The 14,055-nt window shown below is 46.4% G+C and overlaps 1 protein-coding gene across 2 annotated transcripts in view; it reads right to left on the reverse strand.

Annotated features, from left to right (window-relative positions):
* The window catches only part of NR1H4 (nuclear receptor subfamily 1 group H member 4), an 88,068-nt gene extending 76,737 nt beyond the window's left edge, over positions 1-11,331 (reverse strand). For both annotated transcript variants that reach the window (XM_074983977.1, XM_074983976.1), the window contains exon 1: positions 11,247-11,331. In XM_074983977.1, the coding sequence (XP_074840078.1) occupies positions 11,247-11,331 (85 nt within the window). The remainder of the gene's footprint in view (positions 1-11,246) is intronic.
* Positions 11,332-14,055: the final 2,724 nt, after the last annotated feature.

Raw genomic sequence — 14,055 nt, forward strand, 5'->3', positions numbered from 1 at the left:
CGAGTGACAGTGCTGGCTGCACCTTTGGGTGAATACATCATTGGAATGGACGTCTTGCATGGCCGGTGTGTGGATACGCAGTATGGGCTGTTTGCCTGTGGGCACCCCCGCCACATTCGGGCAATCAGAACGGTGGAGCCCCTACTGCGGGGACATCCCAAATGGGACCCTGTGCGCCTGCCAGTTCCCCAGACCCCGGTGTCAGTCAAGCAGTACCACATTCCCGGTGAAGAGCATGAGATCAGTAACACTATTGCTGTGTTGCTACAGGCGGATATTATTCACCCCACGCTGAGCACCTTCAACAGCCCCATCTGGCCAGTGAAGAAGCCGGATGGAAAGTGGCACATGACGGTGGACTATCGGGAACTCAATAAGGTGACCCCGGAGCTTACGGCTGTAGTCCCGGACATGGTTACCATCCTGGAGTGGATCACTGTGGCGGCCTTGCCGTGGCATGCTGTCATAGACTTAGCCAATGTGTTTTTCTCTATTGACATTCATCCTGAGAGTCAAAAGCAGTTTGCCTTCACGTGGCTAACAAAGCAGTACACGTTTACCGTGTTACCGCAAGGCTTTAAGCACTCCCCGATGATCTGCCATCAGTTAGCGCAGGCCGATCTGGAATGCCTGGACCTCCCTGACCGGACGGCCTGCTACCACTACATTGACAATGTTATGATCTTGGGACCAGATGAACCGACTGTTCAAGCTGCTCTATACACCATTGTAACAGGTTTGCAGGAACAGGGGTGGGCTATTAACCCCAAGAAAGTGCAGGGGCCAGCCACCAGTGTGGTCTACTTGGGTGTACTGTGGATGGGTACGGAAAAATGCATTCTGCTGAAAGTGCAGCATACCATCCAGGTGTTCCCCACACCCTCGTCTAAACAGCAGTTGCAAACCTTTTTGGGCCTTCTCGGTTTTTGGCGTGCTTTTATTCTGCACCTTGCTTTTCTTATGCGTCCCTTACAGGAGCTTGTGCGCAAAGCCACCCAATAGAACTGGACAGAGAAGCACCAACGAGCTTTCGATCTCTGCAAAGAGGCAGTGGTGGCACACGCCTGCCTCACTGCACCGCTGCAGGGCCAACCATTTGAACTGGAGGTAACAACCGTCGGCAACATGGTGTCCTGGGGTCTGTGGCAGCAGGTAGGAACCCAGCAAAAAGAATCTATCGGCTTCTGGTCACGAACCCTCCGCGGAGCTGAAAGCGGGTACACCCCCCTTGGAAAAGCAGATCCTAGCAGTGGTGTGGGCTTTGCAGGACACTGAGCGGGTCACAGGCATCTCCCCTGTTACTGTTCGGACCCCGATCCCCTTAATGGGGTAGGTCACGGACACCTCTGAGCGTGCACATACAGGAGTGGCCCAAGCAGCTACCCACTTCAAGTGGAAACACTACTTACAGCAGCGCATGTGCTTGGGAGCCCCCATGCTTACTGCTCCACACGCCCTTCTCCTGGGAACCATTACTTTTCAGCATGATCCCCAGCTAATGGATGAGCTACCCACCGTCGACCTGCCAGTAGCCCCCTCGCCGGTGGCGGAGGCACCACCGTTGGATACCGTGCCTGAGGAGAGGAGAGGAAGCATCTGGGTAACCGATGGGTCTGCTACGTACACCTCGATGGGACAGAGACAGTGGCGAGCAGTAGCGTATGCCCCCTATAAGGATGAAATCGCCTTTGCCTGAGGAACAGGTAATTCAAGCCAATGGGCAGAGTTGTGGACAGTGACGCTGGCAGTGGAAGCTGGGCAAGCGGAGACCTTTATCTATACTGACAGCTGGGTAGTCTACAAGGGTCTGTGCACCTGGGTGACGACGTGGGAAGCCAAAGAATGGAAGATAGCGGATTGCCCCCTTTGGGGCGCCGACTTATGGCAACAACTCTTAGCTTTTGTTTCGCAGCAGCCCCTGGCAATGCGGCATGTTGACGCCCATACCAAACAGATGACATGGGAGGCGCAACTCAATGCAGCCGTGGATCAGATGCCAGGACATACAATCACTGAACTCTCCATGGCCCTACATGTGGAGTCAGGGCACCAAGGCGCCCACGCAGCCCGCCAATATGGCCTGACCAAGGGTGAGAACCTCCCCCTGGTAGCGTATCAGGCGGCCCGACTGAAATGCGTGGTCTCCACCAAACTGGCCCCAGTAGCACTAGCATTAGCCACAGGAAGCGTACGCCGCGGGCACTTGCCCTGTAGTGAGTGGCAGATCGATTATATCAGACCGCTACCTCCATTGCGCTCGTGGCTCTATGTGCTGACCACCATGGATACCTATACTGGCCTGCTGTTTGTACATCCCTGCAAGCATGTGGACGCTGCTGCTATGCTTACAGCACTCACCCAGCTCAGTGAACGGTATGGCGTCCCCCTGGCGATACAGAGTGATCAGGGCACACACTTCACAGCCCAACATGTCCGTGACTGGGCGGCCAATCTATGGGTAACCTGGACATTCCACATGCCATATAGCCCCACCGCGAGTGGGTTAATTGAGCGGATGAACGGACTCCTGAAAGAGCAAATACGCAAACTGATGCCCACAAACATCCTAAAAGGGTGGGGGGAGGTGGTGCACCGTGCTGTTTTCCTTCTTAAAAACTGGGCTGTTGGACCCACTACTCCCTATGAGCGCCTGCACCTTGCTCCTGAGCAAGGAGTTGTATTATGTGTCAGGCAGGCCTCACTCCCGGGCCAGGTGCAAGTGGAAGGACACCGGGTGGTGCTCCTTGCTGGGAGTCTGGAGACTGTAGCACCCCTAACCACTGCCGAACCCTGGGCGGGAGCGGACTTACTTGAGTGTACCCCTGAGATCTTCTTTGCTGTTAATACCCGAGTACCTGGGTTGAGTTGGGTCCCAATATACTGGTCAGTCCCTGGCCCACCACTGGCTGAACTACGGTGTTACGACCACACCGACCAGCCGGTTGTCTGGGAAGTGGGGCAACCCCTAGTCGAGCTGGTCCCTGTGACGCCCACAACGGCACACATAGAATGTGCCCCTGCACCAGCGACCAGTGCACCTTTGATTAGTGCCTGGCACCGTGGTGCACCCTCGGGGGCCATACAAGCAGTTACTATCCTAGAAGAAGGCTTGGGAATGGCTGTGGTCCTCCCTGAAGGAGAGGACTATCCTCAATGTGTTTCTTCCCGCAGACTGACGCTACGGACCCTGTAACCATGGCCTGGCTGTGGCGCTGGTATCTCTGGACTGCTGTAGCAACAGCCTCAGAGTGGGGCCAACATATCAGTGACAGCTCCAACGTATGGGTAACGTTGGCACAAACTGCCATCAACGTGTCTGCCTTTTGTCTGCCCCACAGTATGGCCGTGGGACAGCTCATGGACACATGCTTTATAGGTGTCAGTGCTACTCCTGCTCTCTTGCAAAACTATACCCTTTTGCGTAACTTTGCTTTCACTGCTACTTTTGCCAGTCTTTATGATATGGGGACTGTGTTAGCAGCACCAGACAGTCGCACTTATGCGTTTCGTGTAGCAAATGTAACGCGAGCTACACATTGCATGCTTTTTATTAATGCACCAGGACCCCGAGTAGACCTTAATAACACCAAGTTACAATGTACTCAGACCCAGCTTGTTTCTTATGCCCGTAACCCCCTTGTGCTGCTGACAGGGTGGTTCTTGTTGTGTGGCTGTGTAGCCCACACAGATGTACCCACGAATAGGTCAGGTGGCCCTTGTACCATTGGCAGAATTGTGCCCCTTATCAGTCCTTACCCATCACAACGCAAGGCCCGACACCGTTTGGCGTGTGACCTACCAACCCTCCCCCTGCCACCCACTTGAGACCCGAGGGTGACTTTGGCCGCCGAAAAAGAGGCAGCAGCCCTAATCTTTGCTTTTGGAGGTTTTTCCGGTCTCTTGGGCCATGACTATTATGCTATAACCCACCTTGCGTGTGCCCTCGCTAAAACTATCAACCTCACCTCTTTTCTTATTGCGGCCCTCAATCAGGAACTCAGGGAGGTGCACAAAGGAGTGATACAAAACTGCATGGCTATAGATTATCTCCTTTTGCAACATGGACACAAGTGCTCTGAGTTTGAAGGTATGTGTTGTTTCAATATCACCGATGTCAGTAACACAGTGGAGACCAATTTAAATCGTTTGGAAGCCCTGGCTCAGGGCATCCAACAAAGCCAGGGAAGTAGCTGGCTTTGGTCCTGGTTAGGCTCACTGCGGGGCTGGGCAGCCCACTTGATGCAAATCCTATTCCTTGGGCTCTTATGCCTCTGCACTGGGTATATCAGTCTCATCTGCTGCTGTCAAGTCTGTTCCACAGGTGCACGCTGTATTGCCAGAAGAGCATCAACCACCTCACTCGATTCCTACTAGCCTCGGGATTCACAAAGGGGTCGCAGGGAGGAGCGTAGGGTGAGAGAAGATTTGTAATCGTTGAGAGTGCAGTCCAACCCCTCTGTGAACCCTCAGAAGAATATAAACAGACCAGTCTGTGCAAGGTGAAAAGCTGCAAAACAACTAACCCTGCCAAGGCAACTACTGCAAAACAAAGTACGCTTGCCAAAACTTCAAAGCTACGCTGACAGTAGGCCACAAAAGATAGTGAGAGTAATGCATAGGCAATTTTAAGCAATCTTATGTAAATGAGTGTAAGCTTTATTAGTTAGTGTTAGGAGGCCTGTTACAGAGCCTCTCCCCTGAGCGAAGCCCCGACGCGTCGGGTTTTCCCCCACTGGTGACTGTGGCGTTTCCATTGCGGGTGTCACACTTTCAATAAACCAAATATAGCACTCGCCTTCTGGGTGCAGCCTCGTTTCTGGGGAACCCGAGCCTGGTTGGCTACACAGGTGCATGGATGGCTGGCCCCGGCAGCATGGGGCTTGGGTGGGCAGCTCTGGCAGTGCAGGTCTCAGGTGGGCGGGCTGCTGGTGTGGGCCACTCTGGAGGCTGGTGTGGGGCTCAGGCAGCTGGCCAGCTGGGGCTAAGAAAAATTATTTGTGCTTCTTTTTAATTTTAAATAACATTTTTATATCAAGCTTTTGTGTTTATTTTAAATTACAAGTTGAACTTTTTGTTCAAAGGGGGTTGGGTGATGGTAAAAAGAGGTGGGGGAGCGTGAGAGTTTCTCAAAAATCAAAAGAGGGGCGTGATGCCAACAAGTTTGGGAACCACTAAACTAGACCATCCTTGACAGATGTTTGTCTAACCAGCTCTTAAAAATCTCCAGTGATGGAGATTCCACAACCTTCCTCTGCAATTTTTTCCCCCTGACAGTTGTATTTCCTAATGTCCAACTTACACCTTCTTTGCTGCAATTTAAGCCCATTTTTCTTGTCCTATCCTCAAAGGTAAAGGAGAATAATGTTCCTCCTTCCTCCTTATAACAACCTTTTAGGTACCTGAACACTGTTATCAGGTCCCCTCTCAGTCTTCTCTTTTCCAGACTAAATAAACCAAATTTTTTAAATATTCCCTCATAGGTCATTTTATTCTAGACCTTCTATTGCTGTTGCTCTTCTCTAGACTTTTTCTAGTTTGTCCATACCTTTCCTTAAATGTGCCACCCATATTTCTGTTGAGGCCTAATCAGTAGAGTAGATTGGAAGAGTAGATTGGAAGAATGGCTTCTTGTGTCTTGCTTACAACACTCCTGTTAATGCGTCCCAGAATGGTATTTGCTTTTTTAGCAACAGTGTCACGCTGTTCACTTTTGTATAGATTGTGGGACATTAGGACCCCTGGATCCCTTTCTGCAGTACTGTGTCCTAGACAATCATTTTCCATTTCGTATATGTAAAATTAATTGTTCCTTGCTAAATGGAGTACTTTGCATCGTCCTTATTGAACTTCATCCTGTTAACCTCAGACAACTTCATTAGTTTGTCCAGATCATTGTGAATTATAATCCTATCCTCCAAAGCACTTGCAACCCCTCCCAGCATAGTATCATCCTCAAACTTTATAAGATACTCTCTATGCCATTATCTAAATCATTTACGAACATATCAAACAGAAACAATTCCAAAACTGATCCCTGCAGATGTCCACTGGTTATGCTGTTCCAGCATGACTGTGAACCATTGATACCTATTCTCTGGGAAGAGTTATCCAACCAGTTATAGAACCACCTTATAGCAGCCCCATCAACATTGTATTTCCCTAGTTTGTTGGAAAGAAGATCATGAAAGACTGTATGAAATGTTTTACTAAGTCTAGATATACGGTATCTTCCACTTCCCATTTATCCACACACCTTGATATCTTATCAAAGAAAGCTAGCAGGTTGGTTTGACATGATCTTTTCTTCATAAATCCATGCTAACTGCAACTTATCACCATATTATTTTCCAGATGTTTGCAGATGTATTCGTTAATTATTTGCGCTATTATCTTTCCTGGCACAGAAGTTAAACTGACAGAGACCAAAAACTACAAGAACTTTACCAAATATTCATAAACCTGAATTACCCACCAGGAGAAGTAAAAAAACAAATCGACAGGGCCAGACACATACCCAGAAAGCAGCTACTCCAAGATCAGCCCAAAAAAGCCAAGAACAGAACACCACTGGTCATCCCTTACAGCCCTCAACTCAGACCGCTGCAACGAATTATTAAAGACCTACAACCTATTCTTAATCAGGATGCTACACTCCAGAAGGCCCTGGGTGACATGCCTGTTCTCTCCTACAGACAACCTCCCAACCTCATGACGATCCTTACTGACAGCCACAGTTTGTACCCCAGGAACACCAGTCCTGGAACCTTTCCCTGCAACAAAGCCCGCTGCCAGCTTTGTCCACATATCTTCTCTGGAAATACCATCACTGGACCTAACCAGGTTACTCACAGAATCACGGGAACTTTCTCATGCTCCTCTACTAACATCATATATGCCATCATGTGTCAACAATGCCCAGATGCTTTGTATATTGGACAGACTTCTAACTCCCTTAGACAAAGGGTCAACAGGCACAAAACAGACATTAAAACACTCCAGATCCACAAACCAGTTAGTCAACATTTTAATGGAATGGGCCATTCTGTCAATGACCTCAAGGTATGTGTGTTACTGAAAAGAGATTATCGCTCCTTTGTAGAAAGGGAAGCGGACGAATTGACATTTATGTTGAAATTCGGAACATTAACACATGGTTTAAATCGGGATGTGAACTTTGAGTCACTATAGGGACTTGTCTGCATACTTAACTCAATCTAATTCTTGATCTTCCCCCCCACCCCTCCACTCTCTGATTTGCTCACCTTGATTATCTTTTTCTGATTTGTCCTCCTTGCTTACTGTTTTTGGTTCTCTGTGTCTTAAATATTGAGTCTGTTCTGGTCTGGATATGGTCTGAAGAAGTGGGTCTGTCCCACGAAAGCTCACCTAATAAACTATTTTGCTTGTCTTTAAAGTGCTACTTGACTGCTTTTTGTTTTGACTTGTCTGTAGTTTCCTGGGTTGTACTTAAGAATACATTTAAAGCATAAAATCAACTTAGAAATACTGATTAAGAAAATGAAAACCAGAGTTGAGCTACATCATGTATTCCATAATATTCAATGTGGTTGTAGTCAGCGGGACAACTAAGTTGCCTTTACCACAAAGGTTTTGCAAATAAATTTCTGACAAATTTCAGGGCATATTACAAAACCTGTGACTGCCATTTATTATTCCCAAATTTAGTGCTTTTAATTAGACACCTTCTCCATGTCCAGTCTTCACAATCTGACAGACCGTGGAAAACACACTACATTTTCTCACAGGGATTTGGCTGGAATGGGGATCAGAGAGAACAGGGAGATAGTGGGGATGGGTGGGGCTTGGGCAGAGCAGGGGTGGAGTATGGGTGGGGCCACATGGTGGGTAGTTTGCCTCCCCACCCAGCAGCTTCACTCATCACCCATATCAAGGGGGCAAACCCCCTTCAAAATTCAAGCATTCATAGCTTTAGTTTGTTTCATGGCGGCTCCAACTCAAACATCTGCTCATGGACATTCTAGTTCAGCCACAGGGGTCCAGGTATATGCTAATTGTTAATAACTAATGTGGGAAAGAAAAATGGTGAATATGATCTTGTGCAATCTCAAGATACAATTTGTGCTTGAGAGGTGGTCCTGGCCCATGCAGGTGAATGGAGGAACAAGGCACACAAACTACAAATTTCTTGAAATATTTCAATGTAAGTCAGCCCCTAAACAACTTCGTACAATAACCTTAGTCACATATTTGTCAGTCTTACCTGTTTAGACTCAGCTCTGCACTTTGTATCGCACAAGCAGACTTCTGTGGCTGCATAGAGTCCAATTAACTTAAGTTAATGCTTCTCCACAGAAGCATAGTAGTCTTTTTGCATGCAGCAAACTGCAGTTTGCTAAGGTCTGAAAAAGCTAGCTGTCCAAAGCAGGGATCGTATAGTAATGCTTCTATGGAGGCTTATCTAGTTTGTGTATTCTACATAGTAAATTTCATCTGAATAAAAAACAACAATAATTAATACATCAAATGGATCAGATCACCAAGGTGATCCTTTGCCACTGTTGTCAGGGCAGGTGTCATCAGGTGAAGCTGATTCACATAGTCTGACCAGAATATTTTTCTTAGCATGTGAGCAAGTTCTGACTCTTTGGCCAGATCGACATTACAGACACCAGTTGGCAGTCATGTCAGTCAAGGGTGTGCTTTCTGACTGACCCAGTGCACTGTCAGGAGCCCCTTGTGTAGATGAAGTTATGCTCTTAAAGCTGTGCTTGTACCAGTGTATCTTGTTTACCATACTGGTACCAGTTTTGCAAGTATAGATGTTTCCTTTCTAGAAGCACCTTGTCAGTGTAGCATACTGGTATTCATGTATCCGCAAAACACTCCTAGGCTACGTCTACACTGGCCCAAATTTCAAAAGGGCCATGCTAATGGCCAAATCCAAGAATATAAATGAGGTGCTGAAGACCTCTTATTCCTATCAGCTGGTAGGAATAAGGGGATTTTGATGTTTGCAGGGTGCTGTCCAAAAGGGCCCTGTGTAGACAAGTCACATGTGATCGAAATGCGGCACTTTTGAAGAGCCAAGGCCAGCAGCATGCTAACAAGGCACTGAATATTCATTTCAGTGCCTCATTGGTATTCTCCGATTTGGCCATTAGCATGGCCCTTTCAAAATTTTGTCCAAGTGTAGACATGGCCCTAGTGTAGAAATGGTGTTGGGAGACCTGCTGAGTTGTGGTTGATTTTGCGTTATGCAAAGTTCTAGGTAGAAGATGCTGTGGGACAAAAGAAGTTATGTGAACAAGAAGAGTTTGTCTGCTGCATTAGGCTTGAATTAGCCTATTCTTGAGGCAGAGTTTCTCTCTGGGAACCAGGTGCTGGTGTTGAGCTGAGCTTCCTGGAATAAGGCAGTGCCCTACATGGAGATATACCTATCTCAGAACTGGAAGGGACCTTAAGAAGTCATTGAATCCAGTTCCCTGCTTTCACAGTAGAGCCTATCTTGATCCCTGACAGATTTCCTTTAATTTATTTAACCCAAATCTGCCCCCTCCAGGTTGAGCTCACAACCCTGTGTTGAGCAAGCAAATGCTCAGACCACTGATCTACCGCCCCCCAATGAAATGCTATTTACATGCTGCTTGCTGTTACGTTTTAGGACTGGTGCAGATGTATAAATAAAAGCATGCTACACGTAGGCCATGTCTACACTAAGGTCTTGTCTACACTACCACCCTCCTTCGAAGGAAGGATGGTAATTAGGATGTTGGGAGTTTACTAATGCAGTGCTGCCATGCATACGCAGCACTTCATTAAGCAAATTCCTCCCCCCCCGCAGCTTGAAGTGCCGGCACGCGTCTAGCCGCGGCTCACCCGCTGGTACTTCAAAGTGCCGGGGCAACTTCGAACTCTCTTTACTCCTCAAAAGGGTGAGCTGCGGCAAGACGTGTGCCAGCAGTTCGAGCCGCATGGGGGAATTTGCTTAATGAAGTGCTGCAGATGCACTGCAGCACTTCATTAGTAAATTCCCAACACCCTAATTACCATCCTTCCTTTGAAGGAAGGTGGTAGTGTAGACAAGCCCTAAGAGAAATCTGTGAAATAGCCATGCTAATGGCCATTTCGAAGAATACTAATGAGGCTCCGAAATGCATATTCAGCACCTCATTAGCATGCCGCCAACGGCAGCACTTCGAAATTCCACTTTTCGGTCCCGCGCAGCTCATCCACACAGCGGTCCTTTTTGAAAGCACCCCACCAGCTTCAAAATCCCCTTATTCCTATCAGCAGAAAGCAACAAGAGGATTTGGAAGTTGACAGGGTTCTTTCAAAAAGGAACGCCGTCTGGAAGAGCCGTGCGGGAGCAAAAAGCGGCAATTTTGAAGTGCTGCAATCAGCAGCATGCTAATGAAACACTGAATATGCATTTCAGCTCCTCATTAGTATTCTTCGAAATGGCCATTAGCGTGGCTATTTCGAAGATTTCTCTTAGTGTGGACATAGCCATCGAGTACCATGAGACTTCTTGTCACTATTTTTAACTCCACTGGGAAGCCAACCTATAAGGCCCCAGGACATATTCCAACTAAGGAGAGGCAACACTGATGTGGGAAGAAAAGGCTTTAATCTTAGTTATGATCTTATTTCCCAGTAACATATGCAATAGAAGAGATCTTCCCTGTACTCATAAAATATTGACAGAGTATTCTTCATTCATTAACAAGCCCGTGTTTCACAGTGGAAAAATACAGTGGAGTCTCAGCTATGTAGAATTTGCAGCCTTCATTGTAACTTTTATTACGCACTAAAGTCAATAGCAGTTTTTAATTATCTCTATAAAAATATACTAATGGTTTTAATACCAATGAAATTCTTTTCATAAATGTGTATAAGAAGGCAATTATACATATTTTATAGTATCATTTAGTTATAAAGTGACTAAGATATTTTGTATCTGCACAGCTTGACATAAATGACTAACCTGAAAATCATTTCCTGCCTATCTATAATAGAATATCCTTGCTGATGTCTTATTATGGCAGCAGAATTGTATTATTCTAGTAACTTACAAATTGTTGCACATAACACATAATTTTGCCTTATATTGCCATTCATTTAAATTGTGAGTTCTGCATAAAACCTGATTGTACATCATGGACTGTACATGGTAAGTGTCTGTAGGACTTCAATATTTTGACTCTAGGCTCTTGGATCAGCTCAAATATGGTGTAGATAAATTTTAATCAAATTTCATGACTTACCAAATAAATGAGGACCTTCAGGAAGTGAAAATCCATCAGCACCAGGTAGCTGGGAATGTCCTATTAGATTCATTTCAGATCCCATCTAGTCTTTAATTGAAGAACAATGGGACAGTCAGGGCAGAGCCTGATAGGAAACCCTGAAAGATAAAGAAACAAGGATAACTAAAACAAAATAATAATTTATTTTGTGTACATTTAACATGCAAGAATTGTGAAGGCTGTTTCAATATTTACAATAACAATCCCTGATGCGAAGCTGTAATGTACAACTCAGCCTTCTTAAAAATATCGTGCCTTCTGTTTTTCCTTGCAATGACATAGTTTATATGGGCTCTTTCTACTTTCCAGAGAAGTCAATGAAGATTATGCTGTCACATTATTCTTTCAGAGTTTCCTGAGTAAGGGTGAGTCTACACTAGCCAGCTACTTCGAAGTAGCTGGCACAACGTCGAAATAGCACGTGTCGCGTCTACACGTGCCATGTGCTATTTCGATGTTGAAATTGACGTTAGGTGGTGAGACATCAAAATCGCTATCCCTATCCGAAGATGGGAACAGTGCCCTACTTCGACATTGAACATCAAAGTAAGACGTGTGTAGATGATCCGTGTCCCGCTACTTGGAAATAGCGGGGTCCTCCATGGTGGCCATCAGCTGAGGGGTTGATGCTCTGTTCAGCCCCTGTGGAGCTCTATTGTCACTGCGTGCAGCAGCCCTTAGCCCAGGGCCTCTGGCTGCTGCTGCTGCTGCTGCTGCTGCTGCAGCTGGGGGTCCATGCTGCATGCACGTGGACTGCAACTGGTTGTTGGCTCTGTGGCTCTCGTGCTGCGCAGGGCGAGTGTGTCTGGGAGGGGCCCTTTAAGGGAGCTGCTTGGGGCTTTGCTGGCCCCTTATTTCGACGGGGAGTACTTGTGTGTGTGAATGCTCTGCATTTCCTTCCAGAGCGGCTCCTTTTGACGTTCTCTGTCACTACTTCGACGTTGAACGTCGACGGCACCAGCCCTGGAAGGCGTATAGACGATACACGTCAAAGTAGCCTATTTCGATGTTCTTTCGATGTTCTTAGGCTACTTCGATGTAGTGTGCTAGTGTGGATGTAGCCTAAGTGTCTTAGGCTGTGTCTACACTACAAAAATAACTTCAAAGTTGCTTACTTCAAAGTACAACTTCAAAGTAAGCAACTTCTAGGCAGGCATCTACACACACCCCACTTCGAAGTTCAACCTTGAAGTAGGGCACCACTCCATTCCCAGGAGTGGAGTACGGGCTTCAAAGCTGGGCTCCCAACTTCGAAGTTAACTTAAAAGGCAAAAATGTGTGTAGATTCTCTGCTGGCTACTTCAATGTACTGCTTAACTTCGAAGTTAACTTTGAATCATAGAATCATAGAAGAGTAGGACTGGAAGGGACCTCGAGAGACCATCGAGTCCAACCCCCTGCCCTCATGGCAGGACCAAGCACTTTCTAGACCATCCCTGAAAGCCATCTATCTAACCTTTTCTTAAATATCTCCAGTGATGGAGATTCTACCACCTCCCTTGGCAATTCGTTCCAGTGTTTGATCACCCTGACAGTTAGGAACTTTTTCCTAATGTCCAACCTGAACCTCCCCTGCTGCAATTTCAGTCCATTGCCTCTTGTTCTATCCTCAGAGGCAAGGGAGAACAAGTTGCCTCCCTCTGCCTTATGACACCCTTTTAGATACCTGAAAACTGCTATCATGTCCCCCTTCAACCTTCTCTTTTCTAAACTAAACAAGCCCAATTCTTTCAGCCTTTCTTCATAGGTCATGTTCTCTAGACCTTTGATCATTCTCGTTGCTCTCCTCTGGACCCTCTCCAATTTCTCCACATCCTTCCTGAACTGCGGTGCCCAGAACTGGACACAATACTACAGCTGAGGCCTAACCAGCGCAGAGTAGAGCAGGAGAATGACTTCTCGTGTCTTGTTCACAACACACCTGTTAATGCATCCTAGAATCATGTTTGCCTTTTTCGCAACAGCATCACACTGTTGACTCATATTTAGCTTGTGGTCCACTATAACCCCTAGATCCCTTTCTGCTGTACTCATTCCTAGGCAGTCCTTTCCCATTCTGTATGCGTGACACTGATTGTTCCTTCCTAAGTGGAGCACTTTGCATTTGTCCTTATTAAACTTCATCCTGTTTACCTCAGCCCATTTCTCCAGTTTATCCAGATCCTTTTGAATTATGACCCTATCCTCCAAAGAATTTGCAACCCCTCCCAGCTTGGTATCATCTGCAAACTTAATAAGTGTACTTTCTATGTCAATATCTAAATCGTTAATGAAGATATTGAACAGAACCGGTCCTAAAACAGACCCCTGCGGAACCCCACTAGTTATACTTTTCCAGCTGGATTGAAAACCATTAATAACTACTCTTTGGGTACGGTTATCCAGCCAGTTGTTCATCCACCTTATAGTAGCCCCATCTAAGTTGTATTTGCATAGTTTATTGATAAGTATATTATGTGAGATCATGTCAAATGCTTTACTGAAGTCTAGGTATACCACATCCACCGCTTCTCCCTTATCCGCAAGACTTGTTATTCTATCAAAGAAAGCTATTAGATTGGTTTGACATGATCTGTTTTTAACAAAACCAAGCTGGCTGTTCCCTATCACCTTACCACCTTCCAATTGCTTGCAGATGATTTCTTTAATTACCTGCTCCATTATCTTTCCTGGCACAGAAGTTAAGCTGACTGGCCTGTAGTTTCCCGGGTTATTCTTGTTCCCCTTTTTATAAATGGGTACTATATTTGCCCTTTTCCAGTCTTCT

This window comes from Carettochelys insculpta, chromosome 1 (assembly GCF_033958435.1).
Source record: "Carettochelys insculpta isolate YL-2023 chromosome 1, ASM3395843v1, whole genome shotgun sequence".
NCBI lineage: Eukaryota > Metazoa > Chordata > Testudines > Carettochelyidae > Carettochelys > Carettochelys insculpta.